The 16,146-nt window shown below is 43.5% G+C and overlaps 1 protein-coding gene across 5 annotated transcripts in view; it reads right to left on the bottom strand.

The window, feature by feature from the left end:
• Window positions 1–11,690, bottom strand: part of LOC148036915 (uncharacterized) — a 180,977-nt gene extending 169,287 nt beyond the window's left edge. For 2 of the 5 annotated variants that reach the window (XM_087675843.1, XM_087675841.1), the window contains exon 1: window positions 10,219–10,412. In XM_087675843.1, the coding sequence (XP_087531969.1) occupies window positions 10,219–10,265 (47 nt within the window). In that variant the 5' untranslated portion in view covers window positions 10,266–10,412. Of the gene's footprint in view, window positions 1–10,218 lie in introns of all 5 variants that reach the window. The other 3 variants (XM_087675839.1, XM_087675840.1, XM_087675838.1) reach the window with 3 other exon arrangements.
• Window positions 11,691–16,146: the final 4,456 nt, after the last annotated feature.

Genomic DNA, 16,146 nt, shown 5'->3' with positions numbered 1-16,146 from the left:
TCCAACAGAGCGGTTTGCTCATTGCCGACAGATGATGGGAGTTGGATAGATATATTTATTTCAGCTTTGTACATACCTAGACTTAGCTGATTCTTTTCTCCTCTTAAGACACATTGCCTTTAGGTGGGAGGTTCTTGGGAATAAAGGGCCATCATGCCTTTTATATGTACACAGGTGTGAACACACCCTTAGCACATTGTACTTTCACACATATATCTATCTAAAAACCTAAGTGCTTTCTCATACACCTGTGAATTCTTTTTAGCTCTACACAAGATGCAACTCTCATAAGCAATCGCATATCCATCTTGCATTAGGACAGGATTGAAGCTTAGCACAAAGAACAGTAGACAATGTGAGAGTGAAGCACAACACCCAATGCAATAGACTGAAAGAGTGTAAGCTGAAAGTACAAGGTACAACCCTTAAACCTTAGGGTTATAGGGGGTGTTCACACCCAAACACGGTAAGTGCCCGTAAGTGTGTGTCATAAGCACATACAAAATAATACCATAAGTCTAGGAGAAATAACCTCTCCTACCGAGAGGAAAAAGTGCCCCAATGTCCTACTAATCACCGACACTCCTATGTGAGCGTAGGCGTAAGTAAGACATGAGTGAAATGCCCAACAAACCCCCCTAAAGTAAAGAGTGATCAAGAGTACAAGGATCATCTGCCACCAAAGGAGATCAAATTTAAAGCATGGCGAAATGCTTCAAATTTTTCAGGAGGAAGAGCTTTGGTGAAGATGTCTGCCACATTACTAGTGGTAGGACAATAGACAAGGCTGATATCACCTGCATGTAGTCTCTCTCTGACAAAGTGATAATGGATCTCAATGTGTTTCGTGCGTGCATGAAACACTAGGTTCCGTGTCACTGCAATGGCACTTTGACTGTCAATGAACAAAGGAGGAGGCTCCGTAACAGATACATCCAAATCAGCTAGCAAGCGTCTAATCCATACGCATTCAACTATGGTAGTGAAAGCTGCCTTGTATTCAACTTCACATGACGATGTGGCAACAGTGGACCGTTTCTTGCTAAGCCAAGGTACGTAAGAAGACGAGCCAAGAAAGAAACAATTGCCACTAGTGGAGTGACATGAATCATAATCACCAGCCCAATCAAAATCACTGTAAGCATGTAACTACAGTGGTCTCCCCTTAGCATAAAGCAATCCAAGAGATCTAATACCCTGCAAGTAATGGAAGGCACGCTTAACAACTTGCCAATGTGATATGTGTGGCTAATGCATATATCTGCTCAGAGCTGAAACTGCAAACTGTATGTTTAGCCTAGTGTTGCATAAGTAAATAAGGCATCCAACTGCTAGAGCATATGTATGTATATCAAACAAATCATTGTCATCATGTAATGACAGATTTAGTCCAGGTTCCATTGGTGTACAGACTGGCTTGCAATCCTGTAAGCCAAACTTCTCAAGAAGTATACCAATGTATCTTGACTATGATAACCCAATCCCTCTAGCATCATGTATGAACTGAATACCCAAGTAGTAATGCAAAGACCCCAAGTCTAACATGTCAAAGTTTGCTGCAAATTTTTTTTAAATGCTGAAATCTGATCAACATGAGTCCCTATAAGCAAGAGATCATCAACATAAAGACAAATGATCAACATAGATCCCCCTTCTTTACATACGTAAAGGGTAGACTTAGATGAGTTGTTTATGAACCCTTGGCTAAGTAAGAAAGCATCTATCTTTGCATACCAAGCTCTAGGAGCTTGTTTTAAACAATATAAAGCTTTTTTCAGCTTGCAAACCAAGTGTTCGAATCCCTCAACTACAAAACCAATGGACTATTGCACATATACTTCCTCATGAAGTTGTAAGCAGTCATGTTTGTCATGCCTTGTCATCTCCTGCCTGTGAGCCTCAGTCTGAGTCAAACGAGGACATTAGGAGCTCTGACATGTCTGTCATATGTTATGATGGGGGAGGCTAGTCACTCTTGACTAGCTGTCTTAGGATGTGTATTTCTTTTTGGCCTCTTTTAGTGGGCAGCCATTGGTTGCCCAGCCACTTTTTTGGTCATTGATGTGGGGCGCCCATTTTAGGGCATTTTTAGGGTTTGCGCCCATTTTAGGGTTAGGGTTTATCCTTTTGCCTATTTATAGGCAGCCCCCCTCCCCACTTGATCACTTTGTCTTCTTGCAAATTCCGACACTCCTTCTCCCCCGTGGTGGTGCTGCCATCATCATCAGCCTGATCTAGTGCCCTCACTGACACTGTGGGCTGCGTGCAGGGACTGATCAGCCTTCCCGTTTGTATTCAGCATTCATTTCAGTCAATGCAGATTTCTCTTCCTTATTTTCTGCTTTCTCTCTCTCCCCCTCCGTGTTCGCATTCCCTCTTCCGCAACGCACTCTCACATGGTATCAGAGCCGAAGGAGAGTACATGGAGCTGAGATTTACGCGGGAGATCACCCAAATCTTTGTGTTTGCTGCTGGCCTCATCCCCAACAGCCAAGGCAGCCCTTCCAAGAGGTCACCATCCTTGCGTTTGCTGCAGGCGCTTCCTCCAGAGGCTGCCACGTCATCAACCACCACTTCTTGCTTGCGTTTTCAGTCAGGGCGGCCACTCCTACAGCTGGGCGACATTCCTCCAGTCTGCGTTTTGCTGATCTGGCTGTCGTTCCATCTCCAGGTGGCTCTTTTCCTGCTGGCGACCTATTCCCAGGCTGCGTTTTGGTGCTAGCGGCTTCCGTCTTGGTGTTATTCATCAGACAACCTTGCATTTTGCAGCTCCATGTGTCTGTAAGCCTCTCCCGCATGCGTTTTGGTGATTGGTGACCATACTGCTGGTCATTATTCGGCATCGGCAAAGTTTTCTTTGGTGTTTGGTGTTTTGCAGATTGGAAGATGTCTTCTCATCAGTTTACGGGCTTTGATGACTCAGATGACGAGCTTTTGTCTCGACACTCGTCTGGATTCTGAACGGAGGCGTGATTTCTATCACGAGGACCGTCATCCGGAGTCTATTCCTCTTTCCCGTCCCCCTTCTATTCATGTATCTCGGCGAGCCCCTTCAAGTGGGCCGAAGATGCAGCCTTTGGTACCCCCTGTACAGGTACCCATACTTCCTCAGTTGCCCAAAGAGGACTGGTTGGCTGGCTTCAACTTTTCCTTATCGTCCTGCAAGGTGGAGTATATCTTGGACTCCTTCGATCTTTGGAAGCTTGTTTCTGTTCCTATTCCTCGGCCTCAGGTGGATCCCGCAAATGGGACATCTATGGATTGTGCAGCCTTATGGGATCGGCTCAATTCTAGAGCCAGATCTTTCCTCTTTCTGAGTTTGCAGGATTTTGTCCTTGTTCATGTTCACAGGTTGAAGATTGCAGCAGACGTGTGGAGAAAGCTCGTGTCTCTCTATCAACAAAAGACGTTTGCCCACCGGATCTCTCTCGAAAAGAAGTTGCAGATGCTCGCTATTCATGATGGTGACCACATCAACAGATTACAGGATATGAGGGATGAGCTTGCATCCCTCGGTCGGACGATATCTTTTGAAGACATGGCTATGATTCTCTTGACTCAGCTGCCATCACCTCGGTTTGATGTCTTCTACACCAGTCTTCTTACATCGAGGACCCGTGAGAAGCTTCTATGGGGAGAGCTATCCCCGCTTGTCTTAGATCATGACGAGACTCAGAGAGGTCAGTGCTAGTGGATCCGACTCCACTAGAGCCTTTGTTGCAGGTTCGGGAGGACGGAAGAAGAAGAAGAAGTCAAAGGCTAAGAAGGATAGTTCTTCAAACTCCTGACTCAGCTTCAGAGAGACCGAAGTGCCCACACCGTGGGAAAGGGACACATCCCGAGGAGAAATGCTGGAAGAAATACCCTCACCTTCGTCCGGGAGCGAAGGGTGGATCCACATCGGAGCCTTCTTCTACCTCTACACCAACTGTTACCCATGAGTCAGTGTTCCTTCATATCCATGCTTTGGAGGAGGATCCTTCTTCCGTGGCTCCAATGTCTTCTGCGCAGCCTTGGTTAGTGGACAGTGGTGCTTCGAGTCATACGACTCCCCGAGGTGATTTGTTACAGGATCTCCGTCCATCAGAGGGTTCAGTCACTATTGGTGACATTTTATCGGTACCTATTAGTGGTGTTGGCACATTGCCTTTGTTTACCGACTGACCTTCGAGCTCCTTTTCACAGGCCCTACATGTTCCGGATTTGGGCCTTCCCCTCCTCTCAGTTTATGGCCTTATGAGGCTTGGCACACAAGTGATCTTCACCGAGCATGCCGTTGTTATTGAGGATTCTTTTACAAGCGTTGTCTTATCTACAAGTTAGCAGGAGAGCAGGCTTTACAAGCTCCATTTCCCTTCTTTGATGCAAGGTCCTCCAAGGCAGTCTATTGTTACACCCGTTCCTACTTGTGCACCCTCTTTTCCACAGGTTCCTTCCCATCCCCCACCCTCTCCTCCAGTGGTTCCCTCGTACCCCCCATCCCTTTCAGAGGGGGACAATCTCGGTGATGCAGCTGTGGATTCCCTGGCCCCTAGTGTTTTAGAGGGGGATTCCCAGGATTGCAAGGAGCTTCTTCAGCGGGCAGTCTACATCGACGAACTTCATCGGCATTGGCATTCCTCTTGCCACCCTAGGATCTATTTCTTTTTCGGCCTTCAGCCACATCCAAGATCTGAGAGGAGGTGTTAGCAGTCATGTTTATCATGCCTTATCATCTTCTACCTGTGAGCCTCAGTCTGAGTCAAACGAGGACATTAGGAGCTCTGACATGTCTGTTATATGTTATGATGGGGGAGGCTAGTCACTCTTGACTGGCTATCTTAGGATGTGTATTTCTTTTTGGCCTCTTTTAGTGGGCAGCCACTGGCTGCCCGGCCACTTTTTGGTCATTGATGTGAGGCGCCCATTTTAGGGCATTTTTAGGGTTTGCGCCCATTTTAGGGTTAAGGTTAGGGTTTGTCCTTTTGCCTATTTATAGGCAGCCCCCCTCCCCACTTGATCACTTGTCTTCTTGCAGATTCCGACACTCCTCCCCCGTGGTGGTGCTGCCATCATCATCAGCCTGATCTGGTGCCCTCACTAACGCTGTGGGCTGCGTGTAGGGACTGATCAGTCTCCTTCCGCCTTCCTGTTTGTATTCAGCATTCATTTCAGTCAGTGCAGATTTCTCTTCCTTATTTTCTGCTCTCTCTCTCTCTCTCCCTCCATGTTCGCATTCCCTCTTCCGTAGCACACTCTCACAGAAGTTCCCCATGTAAAAATGCAGTTTTAATATCCAACTGATGCACGGTCCATCCATAATGAGCAGCCAAAGCAACCAGACATGATGGTCGTCATACGAGAAGTAGGAGCAAATGTCTCCTTATAGTCTATGCCTTTCTTCTGTGCATAGCCTTTGGCTACAAGTCTTGCCTTGAGTCTATGCCTTTCTTCTGTGCATAGCCTTTGGCTACAAGTCTTGCCTTGTATTTGTCAATGGATCCATCTGCATTCTCTTTCAGCTTGTAGACCCATTTTGTTCCAATGGCTTTCTTCCCAAATGGCAAAGACACCAAATCCCATGTTTGATTCCTAGTGATAGAATCCAATTCAGCTTTCATTGCTGCCATCCAATGCACACGTTGTTGTGTATCCTCAAAACATTCAGACTCCTATTCATCAAGGGTGCTTGCTGCCATAACAAACTCCATGGTATGTGCAGTATCATGCATACGAGCTTGCCTTCTAGTACAACCAGCCATGGGTGCATCCAGATGACTATCTTTCATAGTCTGTAAATACCATCTAGGCATTTGTCTTGCCTCCTGACCGTACATAAGCTCTTGCTGAATTTTAGTTTCAGCACTTTGCTGAATATTCAGATCAGCCAATGGCTGATTTTCTGCATTTTCCAAAGGAACAGCTGGCTGAACATTGAGTTCACTTGCTGAAACTCCAACTCAATCACCAAATGTAATGGGCAGCAGCCCTTCAAATACATCACGAGCAGCCTAATATGTGTCTAAACCAGCCAAGGACAATTCTGATTTTTCATCAAATAGTACATCCCTACTAACAAACACCTTTTTAGAAACAAGATCACAAGAGTCTGTAGCCTTTGCTTTCACTGCTATAACCCACAAAAATGCATTTAACAGCCTTGTTATCCAGCTTTTTTCTAAGTACCTTTGGAATATGTGCATATCCAAGGCACCCAAAGGTACAAAAGTGTCCAACATAAGGTTATCAGCTATTCCAAGCCTCAAAAGGTGTAATTTTCTTCAAAGCTTTGGTGGGGCATCTGTTCAAATGGCAAGCACACATGATGGCTTCCATCCAAAAACTGTGAGGCAAGCTCTTTGCCTTCAGCATACATCTGGCCATCTCCATGAGTGACCGATTCTTCCTCTCTCCAACCCCATTCTGATGTGGAGTATAAGCAGTAGTGTACTGATAGGCAATGCCCTTCTGCTTCAAAAAAGAATTCAGCATAGAGGACATGTATTCCTCCCCTCGGTCCAAATGGAGAGTCTTAATTTTAAAACCAAACTGGTTTTCAACAAGGGCAAGAAAAGCCAAGAATGCATCATACACTTCTAACTTTTTGACCAAAGAGTAGACCCAACAAAATCAAGTAAAGTCATCAATAAAAGTCACAAAATAGTAGCATCCTCCCGATGACTTTGTTTGCATCGGCCCACATACATTTGAATGCACTAACTGCAACCTGGCTATTGCTCTAAAAGCAACATCACGGGGAAACAAAAAGCGATGCATTTTCCCCAAAATACATCCTTCGCACAAGTGCTCAAGAGGTCTCTCCAATAGAGATAATCCATCTAGCATCTGCGTATGCTGCAACAGCATCAAGCTGCCAAAGTTCATATGTCCCATCCTAGCATGTCATAACTATGCTTGTATCATAGCAGGAGTAAGAGTGGATGCCAAGTACGCTAATTGATCAACTGAAACAGCACCCAACTTGTATAACCCATGACATAAAGTGCCTGTCAAGACCAAAGTCATGTGTTCTTTGTCTCTCACCATGCATATGTTATCATCAAATGTGACCTGTAATCCACAACGTGCCAAAGAAGAAATAGAGAGCAAATTCTTCTTTATGCCTGGCACGAACAAAGCATCCTGTGGACGGAGAATAGAGCCATCAATGGCTGTGAGCACAATCTCCCCGATAACTCGAATAGGATATGATGCATTGTTGGCACGCTATACAGACTTGCCAACTGGAGCAGTACACAGAAGCAAATAAAACTCTGCAAGATATAATATGCCTAGAAGCACCAATGTCAAAAAACCAAGTGCCTGCATCCTCAATAGAGCTAAATGCTCGATCTGCCCAAGAGGTGTCATAACTGCATGTGTAAAAACAATAGTCTCTGTTTGCAACAAAGGACGCGGACTCAGTAGCAGTGGAAGGAGCATAAAAAACAAACATTCCTAACTTCTTCTTCTCCTTGGCAATGCGCTTTCTGCACTCAGTAATGTAGTGGCCTGGCTTCTTGCAATAATGGCATTTGCCCTTTTTGGCTTACGTGCCCCCTTGTTTTTTACTTGCCTATGATGTGCCAAAAGTTCCAAAACTCTACGGAGCATTCTTTACTTGGCTGTCTTTACCCTTCTGTCTAGCCATAAAAGCCTGCTCAGAGGCTATAGCATCCACGCCACTATTTCTCCTTGTTTGCTCCTCCTCTAGAAGCAAACTAACTAACTGAAGAAAAGTGATTGGTTGCATGGCAATCCTCATGGTGAGGTTTAAGGCCGTATGAAAAGCCAAGTACGAAGGAGGTAATGAATTCAAAGTGGTAGATATCATCTGTGCATTCGAATAGTACTCATAAACATTCATGAGTTGCTCTCGCAAGTCCTGAATTTTGTTCAAGTGATCTTAAATAGAATCACCTTCATCCATTTTCAATGTCTCTAGCTCTTTCTTTAAGAAAGAGATGTGAATCTTGTTCTTACCTACAAACATCTGCTCCAAAGATAGCCAAGCTTCTTGTAAAGAAGCTACTGAACGAATATGAGGAATGATTAACTGCTGAACTACCAATGCAATCAGCGACAAAGCTTGTGCATCTCGTGTATTCCATGCTTTTTGAGCTCTTGTTCTTTGTGGAAGTGGCCGAAGTGGAGCAGGTTGAGGTGCCAGTTGTGCACGTCCTCCTGGAGGAAGAGTAGCTGGAGCCACAACTCCAGGTCAAGCTTCTTCTCCGCTGACATAATCCCAAAGATTTTTTGCCACAAGTACATTCTTCATCATGAAGGACCAAAATGAATAGTTATTTCCATCTAATCTGTCCTCCTTGGATACATAGGTGAAGACATCTCCTCCTTGATTTGACATGATTATCAATTACCAAAAAAAAGCAAAAGAGCAATGTCGAAGCAGGATCAAACTGAAAATCTGAAAATTTCCAAAACTTGCAGAAAATGAATTTCTACAACCAGTGTGCAGAGGTGCACTCTGTCAAAACTGCCTTTAATGCACGCAATCCAAGGTGCAATTAGTGTTCAGCAACACTATATTAGCAAAATCCCCAAATTTTCTTGCTTCGAATTTGTTCAAAATAGTCTATCAATGACTGTAACTGCAGTGTGTATGCCAATCTCTTCAGAAAAAATAAAAGCCCCAAAAAATCTTATGAATGTGCCCAGAAAATTGCATCCAATGTGTCCCAAACACATTTCCTAAATTTTGTGCCTACTATGTAGGAACCCTCTTTTCCAAAAATTAATTCTAGTATAAAAAAGGTTTTAAAAATATTAAAAATACCTTTGAAATGACGAGCTGTTGCTAACCACCCCTCTGACCTGACACGTGGTGTTGACGGGCGGCTTTGGAGCCAGACGGTGGCCATGGAAAGGGCGGACGCTGTCGCAAGCAATTTCAAACAAACGGACGGCTAGCGGCAGTTACGAGCGCAACGACTGGCATGTGGCACAAAGGACGCGTTTGACTGGATGTTTGGCAAGGCACGAAAGGTGAGAAACGTTTGGCGGGGTGTGTAGCAGTTGGCGTGAGGGCGCAGACAGAAGCTGCACTAACAGGGCTAGGGGTGTCACAGCAGGATTGGTGATGGGGCACTAACAAGGCACAGGTACAATGGCTAGAGGGGAGGTGGGGCAGTGGCGCTGGGCGAGGAGCTACAGGAGATGGGCGGCACTGGCGTTGGAGAGCAGGATAAGGGTAAGAGCTGTCGCAGAGACTGAACAGAGCCAAGGCAAAGTTGGACTAAGCAAGAAGCTCCCGGAGGCTGAGCGGAGCTGGGCAAAACCTGAGCTGAGCTAAGTAGAGCCAATGCTGCTCTAATACCAAATGTGAGAGAGAACAGGATCGAAGCTCGGCACAGAGAACAATAGACAATGTGAGAGTGAAGCACGACACCCAATGCAATAGACTGAAAGAGTGTAAGCTAAAAGTACAAGGTACAACCCTTAAACCTTAGGGTTGTTGGGGGTGTTCACACCTGAACACGGTAAGTGCCTGTGAGTGTGTGTCATAAACACATACGAAATAATACCATAAGTCTGGGGGAAAAACCTCTCCTACCGAGAGTAAAAAGTGCCAGAGTGTCCTACTGATCACCGACACTCCTATGTGAGCATAGGCATAAGTAAGGCGTGAGTGAAATATCCAACACTTTTGAAGATATTCTTTTCCAGTTCAGCCTATCTAAAAGGAACTATTTTCTTATTTAGACTTCAGTTCAGCCTATCTAAAAGGAACTATTTTCTTACATAGAGCATGAAATGGTGAAACAATCTATGCAAAATGTTGAATGAATGTGCTGTAATAAGAACAACGTCCCAAAATATTGCGAATCTCATGAACACTTTTGAGATTGGGCCAATTCCTCTGTTCACACCATCCTAAGATATTGTCACATAAATTAATTAATTGATTTGTTACTTACGGGGAAATATCTTGAGCTATGACCATATATGTATTGTAAAATATACACACAGGGTTTGCATGTGCGCGAAGGTGCACGTTTGTGTAAAATTTAGTGGTTTCACACAATAAATGTGTGTGTGTGTGTGTGTGTGTGTGTGTGTGTGTACATATCCTCCATGATGTTCTTGTTAGTAGTCATTGCGTTTCTGCGTCTCTCTCTCTCTCTCTCTCTCTCTCTCTCTCTCTCTCTCTCTCTCTCTCTCTCTCTCTCTCTCTGTGCACACACGTGTGCACCCCACCAAGTATAAAGACGAGAACCATACCTGAAGAAGGGCAACTTGACTTCCAACGTCACCCTCCTGCATATCATTAGAGAACCTCAACTCTGCAATTTTCATGAGGTCATGATTTGAGATGATCGAAATTTTTTGGCCTGTAGTTATGGCACGAGAGAGACTCCTCCAATCTTCATCATTTGGTCGCTTCTCTGTCTCTGTAGCCTTTTGCCCTGGCTCTTCCGCACATTGGAGAGAACTGGCGGCAATGGAGTTAGGTTGACCTTCTTTCGAGACACGTGGAGAAATCGGAAATTGAAGAACATTAGACTCTTGGAGTGTCAGTTCTCCAGGTTTCAGCCTGTGCAGAGCTTCAGTGTGTGGTTTCAATGCTTCTTCTGCTCTTCCATTTCTTAAGAAACTGTAGTCACTGCCGTTAAGTTTGATTTGTGCATTTGTTGCAGGAACGTCCAATATTTTAGCTTCTGACTGCTTCTCACCTCGATGCCTTTCACATTCACCGCCATTCTCCAGGCTAAAGGCATGCCTTCCATATACTTTCCTCTTCCAAGAAGAATGTATAGAGACTCTTAAATGCCAAGCAGCTGTATCACTCTCAGCTGCCCCTAGGATGTAAGCAGGTGCTCCCAGAGCAATGCAGCATCCATTTCCCAGCATTACGAACTTCATCCCCTATTATCAGCTTAAGAAATACTCTTCCGATGCCATGGAGCGGTCCTCCATTTTCAAGCAAGATGATATCGCATAGTCATAAAGGCATTCTTCCTTCTGCCCGGCCCCTGGTTTGTGCACAAGCACAGGACGACTGGAAAACAAAGGTATCTGACCATCAGGAAGTATCCAAGAATAGTCTTAATGACAAAATGTCCTGACATGCATGAATGCCAATCCTAGGGTTTCCAAGCAGTCGAACATGGGAGTCCTTTCTGCTAGTCGCATCGATTTCTCTGATGGAGCTCCCTTCAGTCGAGAAGATTCAATCGCACACGAGTGAAGTGGACACGACATTCAATTCAGGAATCCAGGGGGGGCCTAGGGAAGCGCAGACATCGCGACAGGCGTGGATGAGGTTGAGAAAGTACCATCAGGTGGCTGTCTCGCTGATGTCAGGGGTTGAATGAATGGAGCGAGGGAAATTGTTAACGGGGGATCGTTTGTGCTGATGATGGCGAGAGGCAACGTCCGAGGTAGTCGCTATGGACGTCTGGGAAAGTCGAAGGGGAAAGCGAAATTAGCCTAGATAACGACCTGAACGCGCCTCCATTCTGTTCGTTTTTATGTTCGCGCGTGGGTCGGCTTCATGTTTCCTGAACGCGTGACAGATGGCACCTCGTGTCAGGCTCTCACCCCGCGACTCAGGAGGCACGATTCATCAGTCGACCAATCTTGTGACACGCCCTTGCCCATCTTCTCTAGCTGGTTTTGTACGTTCCGTAACTTATCTCTTGCTCGTTTCAGTTGTAGCATCATTTGACAGTGTGGGAACTTGGAAGGCGAAGAGAATCTGCGTTAGCTATTTGGAAAAAGGGTCGTAGAAAGCCTCCCTTACACGTACCAAGATACAATGTGAAAAAATGTAAAGCAATGTGTTTCACCAACCAATCTTCTTAGCATGCTTGATAGAATCTCTAATTGTTCATTGGTCTGTCAAGAGATCAACACCCATGATGATTGGATGAGCAATAGTTGGTGCTTGAGTGGGAGCCTTTGGCCACCCAATAAATTCCCTATTGCCACTATTTCATAGCACATTGTAGAGTGACTCATGTAAGTGGAGTTCATAGAGTTTGTAAGGGCCCTAATGGCATGACAACCGTGTCTTGCCTTGAACACTTATTCTCAAGCCCAAGGTCTTACCTTTTTGTTAATCCATGCAAGCCTTGAACACAATAGTCTCCTCTCATGGACACTTATATTCTTTTTACTGACAGGTCACACATTGTGATTATTGAAGTTCCTACACATCAATCTCTCTCCTCTTACTTGAATCTCCATAGCTCTTGGCTCCATTTTTGCTATCGATCATGCTTCCACTTCCGCTCCACGTCTTTTCCTCATATATATTCTCAGTTGATATATGCATGCATTGCTATTATAGATATCGACTCTTAAGGGTTGATTTGCTCTTGAGCATTTGGATACCCAATACCTATCACTATTAGTGGTTATCATTGGTGGATGCTTGATAAGCATTGGTTGTATTTTGTATACTTTGACAGTTTTTAATACTTGGTTGCTACATTACTATTTGCATTCTACATATCTCGAATTGCTATCCAGATATTCCTAGCGATGGGAGCTTACTCCATTGGTCATTTGTCTATTGATCTATAGTCATTTACTTCTATTTTATGGACAGCAATGTTGAATATTGTTTATGAGTAATTTCTTTGTGCACAGACGCCTTGTTTGAGCACTCTATTGCCTATTGTTTATGGACATCTATACCCTCTTTTATTCTCGCCCTCTTGCCCACCCTTTTAGCTCGGCTTTGGGACTATTTTGCTGTAATTAGAGTAGTTCATACTCTTGTACATTGTAGTCAAAATGAAAAGTACTTCTCGTGCATCAACTGACAGTACTATTTTCAGCATTGAATAGCTTGATAGTAACAACTTCCAATTTGGAAGATGCAAATATGGCAACAAGTAGCAAATTAGGCCATTGAAGACAAAGGGCATAGAGCCTGAAGGTTGGGATCGAGATAATTGGGATGAGTTTGATAAGTTACGCAAGTCCACTATCATTCTATCTTTGTTTAGGCATGTATATTGCAATGTTATCTCTACTCCCAGTGGGGCATGTCATTTATGGAAGAAGATATGTGATCTTTATGACAAGCAGAGTTCTACATCTCAATTGTATTGGTTGCAAAAGCTTGTGGACCTTTGCATGAAGAAGGGCTCCCCTATGTCTATTCATTTGAATGAGTTCCACTCTATTTTTAGCTAGCTTATCTCACAAGACATCTAGTTTGAGAATAACATAAAGTCTATGTTCTTGCTTATTACACTACCAAAGCCATGAATATATTTTGTACTGCTATGAGTGCTAATCCTCCCGAGGATGGTTTTAAATATAGTGATGTAGAAAGTGCTTTACTTATTGAACATTGATGCAGCCCACACTTCTTATGCACCTATTGTAAGAGGTAGAAATGGTAATAATAACCGTGGTAGAGACTCATAGCCCAACATGGGCAAGTCTATGTCATGGCTTTAATGAAAATCCTTATTTTAGCTAGACAGTTCGATGATGACTCGTACCATGTATCTTTTGGTGATTCCTCATGGAAGATCACCCATGGCAGTCTTGTTTTCACTAGAGGTACCAAGGTTGTCAGCGTCTACCCTTTGCTCATTTCTGGGTCTGTTGGCCATGGCTTGATCTTTCACATATGTCTTTATGGAAACATTGCCTTAAACACGTATCTTTGAAAGGAATGAAAGTATTGACATGTTTTCAGTATCTCTTGCACTTGGATTATTCTTATTTTCATTCATATGATCATTATGTGTGGTAGGCAAACTCTATTTCACATAAGAAATCAGGTTCTATGCATATAGGTGAGCCTTTGGCTCTTGTGCATCTAAATGTTGTGGCCCCATGTATTGCCACTTGGATAGCATGAATTATTTTATTACATTCATAAATGATTACTTGCATAAGGTTTGGGCATGTCCCATTAAGTAGAAATCTAATATTGCCTATGTTTTAGTGCTTTCTCGCCATGGTTGAGCACTAGTTTAGGTATAAACTAAAATGCCTATGATTTGACAATGGGAGTGAATATTTTTCTAAGACTTTTGAGTAGCTATGTGATAAGAGAGATATTAAAACACTCCACCCCAAAATTGTATTGTAGAGTCAATGAACAAGACTATTCATGAACAAGTTTGTAGTATGCTCAATTAGGCACCCATGAACAAGACTATTTAGAAACAAGTTTGTAGTATGCTCAGTTAGGTAGGCTTACCGTAGCACTTCTGGATTGAGGTAGTTACTACTATCATGTATCTCATTAATAAATCCCCATGCACTACTCTTGGTGGTAGAGTTGCAAAGGAGGTATGGTCTGGTAAGCCTCTCTTGTATGCACGCTTGCGTGTCTTTAGATGTCATGATGCAAGTGAGATGGACTATCATCTTTGGGATCCAAGGGCTCTTATGGTTATTCGTAGAGCCATGATGTTATTTTCCATGAGAAAAATATGCATATGGGACAAGAGCAGGTGATTGAGGTACGTAGGGTGATCTTTTAAGAGGAGCCTACTATCATAGTATAGCCTATCCTAGTGAGATAGCCTATTGCAATTGTTGATTATGTAATGGTGCAAGATTCACTTGCTATGCAAGATCATAATGTTGGATAGAGAGGACTAGTCATAGAGGCCCCACGACCAATTTGAGACACTCCGCTAGAGCTTCGTGTCCTCCTAACTATTATGAGCCCTCTATGGATTATGTCATGGTGATACTCTATTGAGCCACTTACCTATGAGAAGACTATGCAAAGAGGTGATTCTCATTCTTAGGAGAGACCTATGCAATTTGAGTTTAATTCAATGCATAAGAAACATACATGGGACTTAGTTTCCTTGCTTGATGGAAAGCATGCATTGCCATGCAAGTTGGTATATAAGTTAAAGAGTACCCCTAGTCACACAAGCCAACATATGAGGCCAGATTAGTTGCTAAGAGCTTTAAGTAGGAAAAGGGAGTTAATTAATGAGACCTTCTCTCATGTGGTCAAGATGACTACCTTTTGCTTAGTCTTGGCCTTACTTCCTTGGTTGGATTTGGATCTTTATCAAATGGATGTTAAGATGACTTTTCTACATAGAGCTCCGCATGAGGATATTTGAATGTAGTAGCCTGAGGACGATATGGAAAAAGGAAAGGAACACCTAGTGTGCAAATTGAAGAAGTGTCTTTATGTCTTAAACATGTATCTAGGGAATGGTACCGCAATTTTAATTCTTTCATGCATTCATAGGGATATTCCTTTGGTGATATGGATTCGTGTCTATATACGAAGAAGGCTTGTGATGGTAGCCTTATTATCTTGGAGCTTAGCTTTATGTTGATGATATACTCAGAGTGCTTATGCTAAGCTAGATGCTTTAAAGACTAGGCCCAATAAGAGATTTGAGATAAAGGACATGGGACAGGCCTCACATATACTTATTATGTGTAGAGCACAATTGCTCTAAGGGACTTCTCTACTTGTCCCAAAAGGAGTACACTCACAAAGAACCTGAGCCATTCCATATGCAAGATGGTAAGCCTATTAGATGTCCTTTACCTTCTCATGTGAAGGTTAGTCATGTTGATTGTCTATAGTTAGATGATGAGAGGGCCAAGATGGCCAAAGTTCCATATACAGCCGCAGTGGGCAATTTGATATATACCATGATAGCCACTCATCCTAACATAGTATTTGATGTGGGAGTTGTGGCACATCATATGGATATACTTGGTAGGCGACGTTGAGACATCATGAAGGGTATCATAAGATACCTTAAAGGCACTACATATATATGCATTTTCTATGGTAGCTAGGATATAAGAGTCATAGGTTGCACTAACTTAGATTATGTAGGACACATAGACAGTAGGGAGTCCACCTCTAGGTATGTCTTTACCTATGTTTGAGGTGATATATCTTGGATGTCCAAGGTGTAGAAATGCATGGCATTATCTACTACTAAGGCTTAATATGTTGTAGCCACACTAAGGCTCGCAATGAGTCCTTAAGATTAGGCCGTTTGGTTGCACATCTTGATATGACTATGACTCCCATGCCACGTTCGAGTTCAATGAGTGCCATTCAGTTGGCCCATAATCTAGACTTCCATGCAAAAACAAAGCACATTGAGGTGCACTATCACTTCATCATTAGGGAGGTGGTAGAGGATAAGTTCATTAAGTGTGGCATAATTCTTATGGATATGG

Source organism: Lygodium microphyllum, chromosome 4 (genome assembly GCF_053477565.2).
Source record: "Lygodium microphyllum isolate KBCC chromosome 4, Lygodium_microphyllum_v1.1.10, whole genome shotgun sequence".
Lineage (NCBI taxonomy): Eukaryota > Viridiplantae > Streptophyta > Polypodiopsida > Schizaeales > Lygodiaceae > Lygodium > Lygodium microphyllum.
The sequence above is the reverse complement of the archived record's forward strand: the minus strand, read 5'-3'. Positions and strand labels throughout refer to the sequence as shown.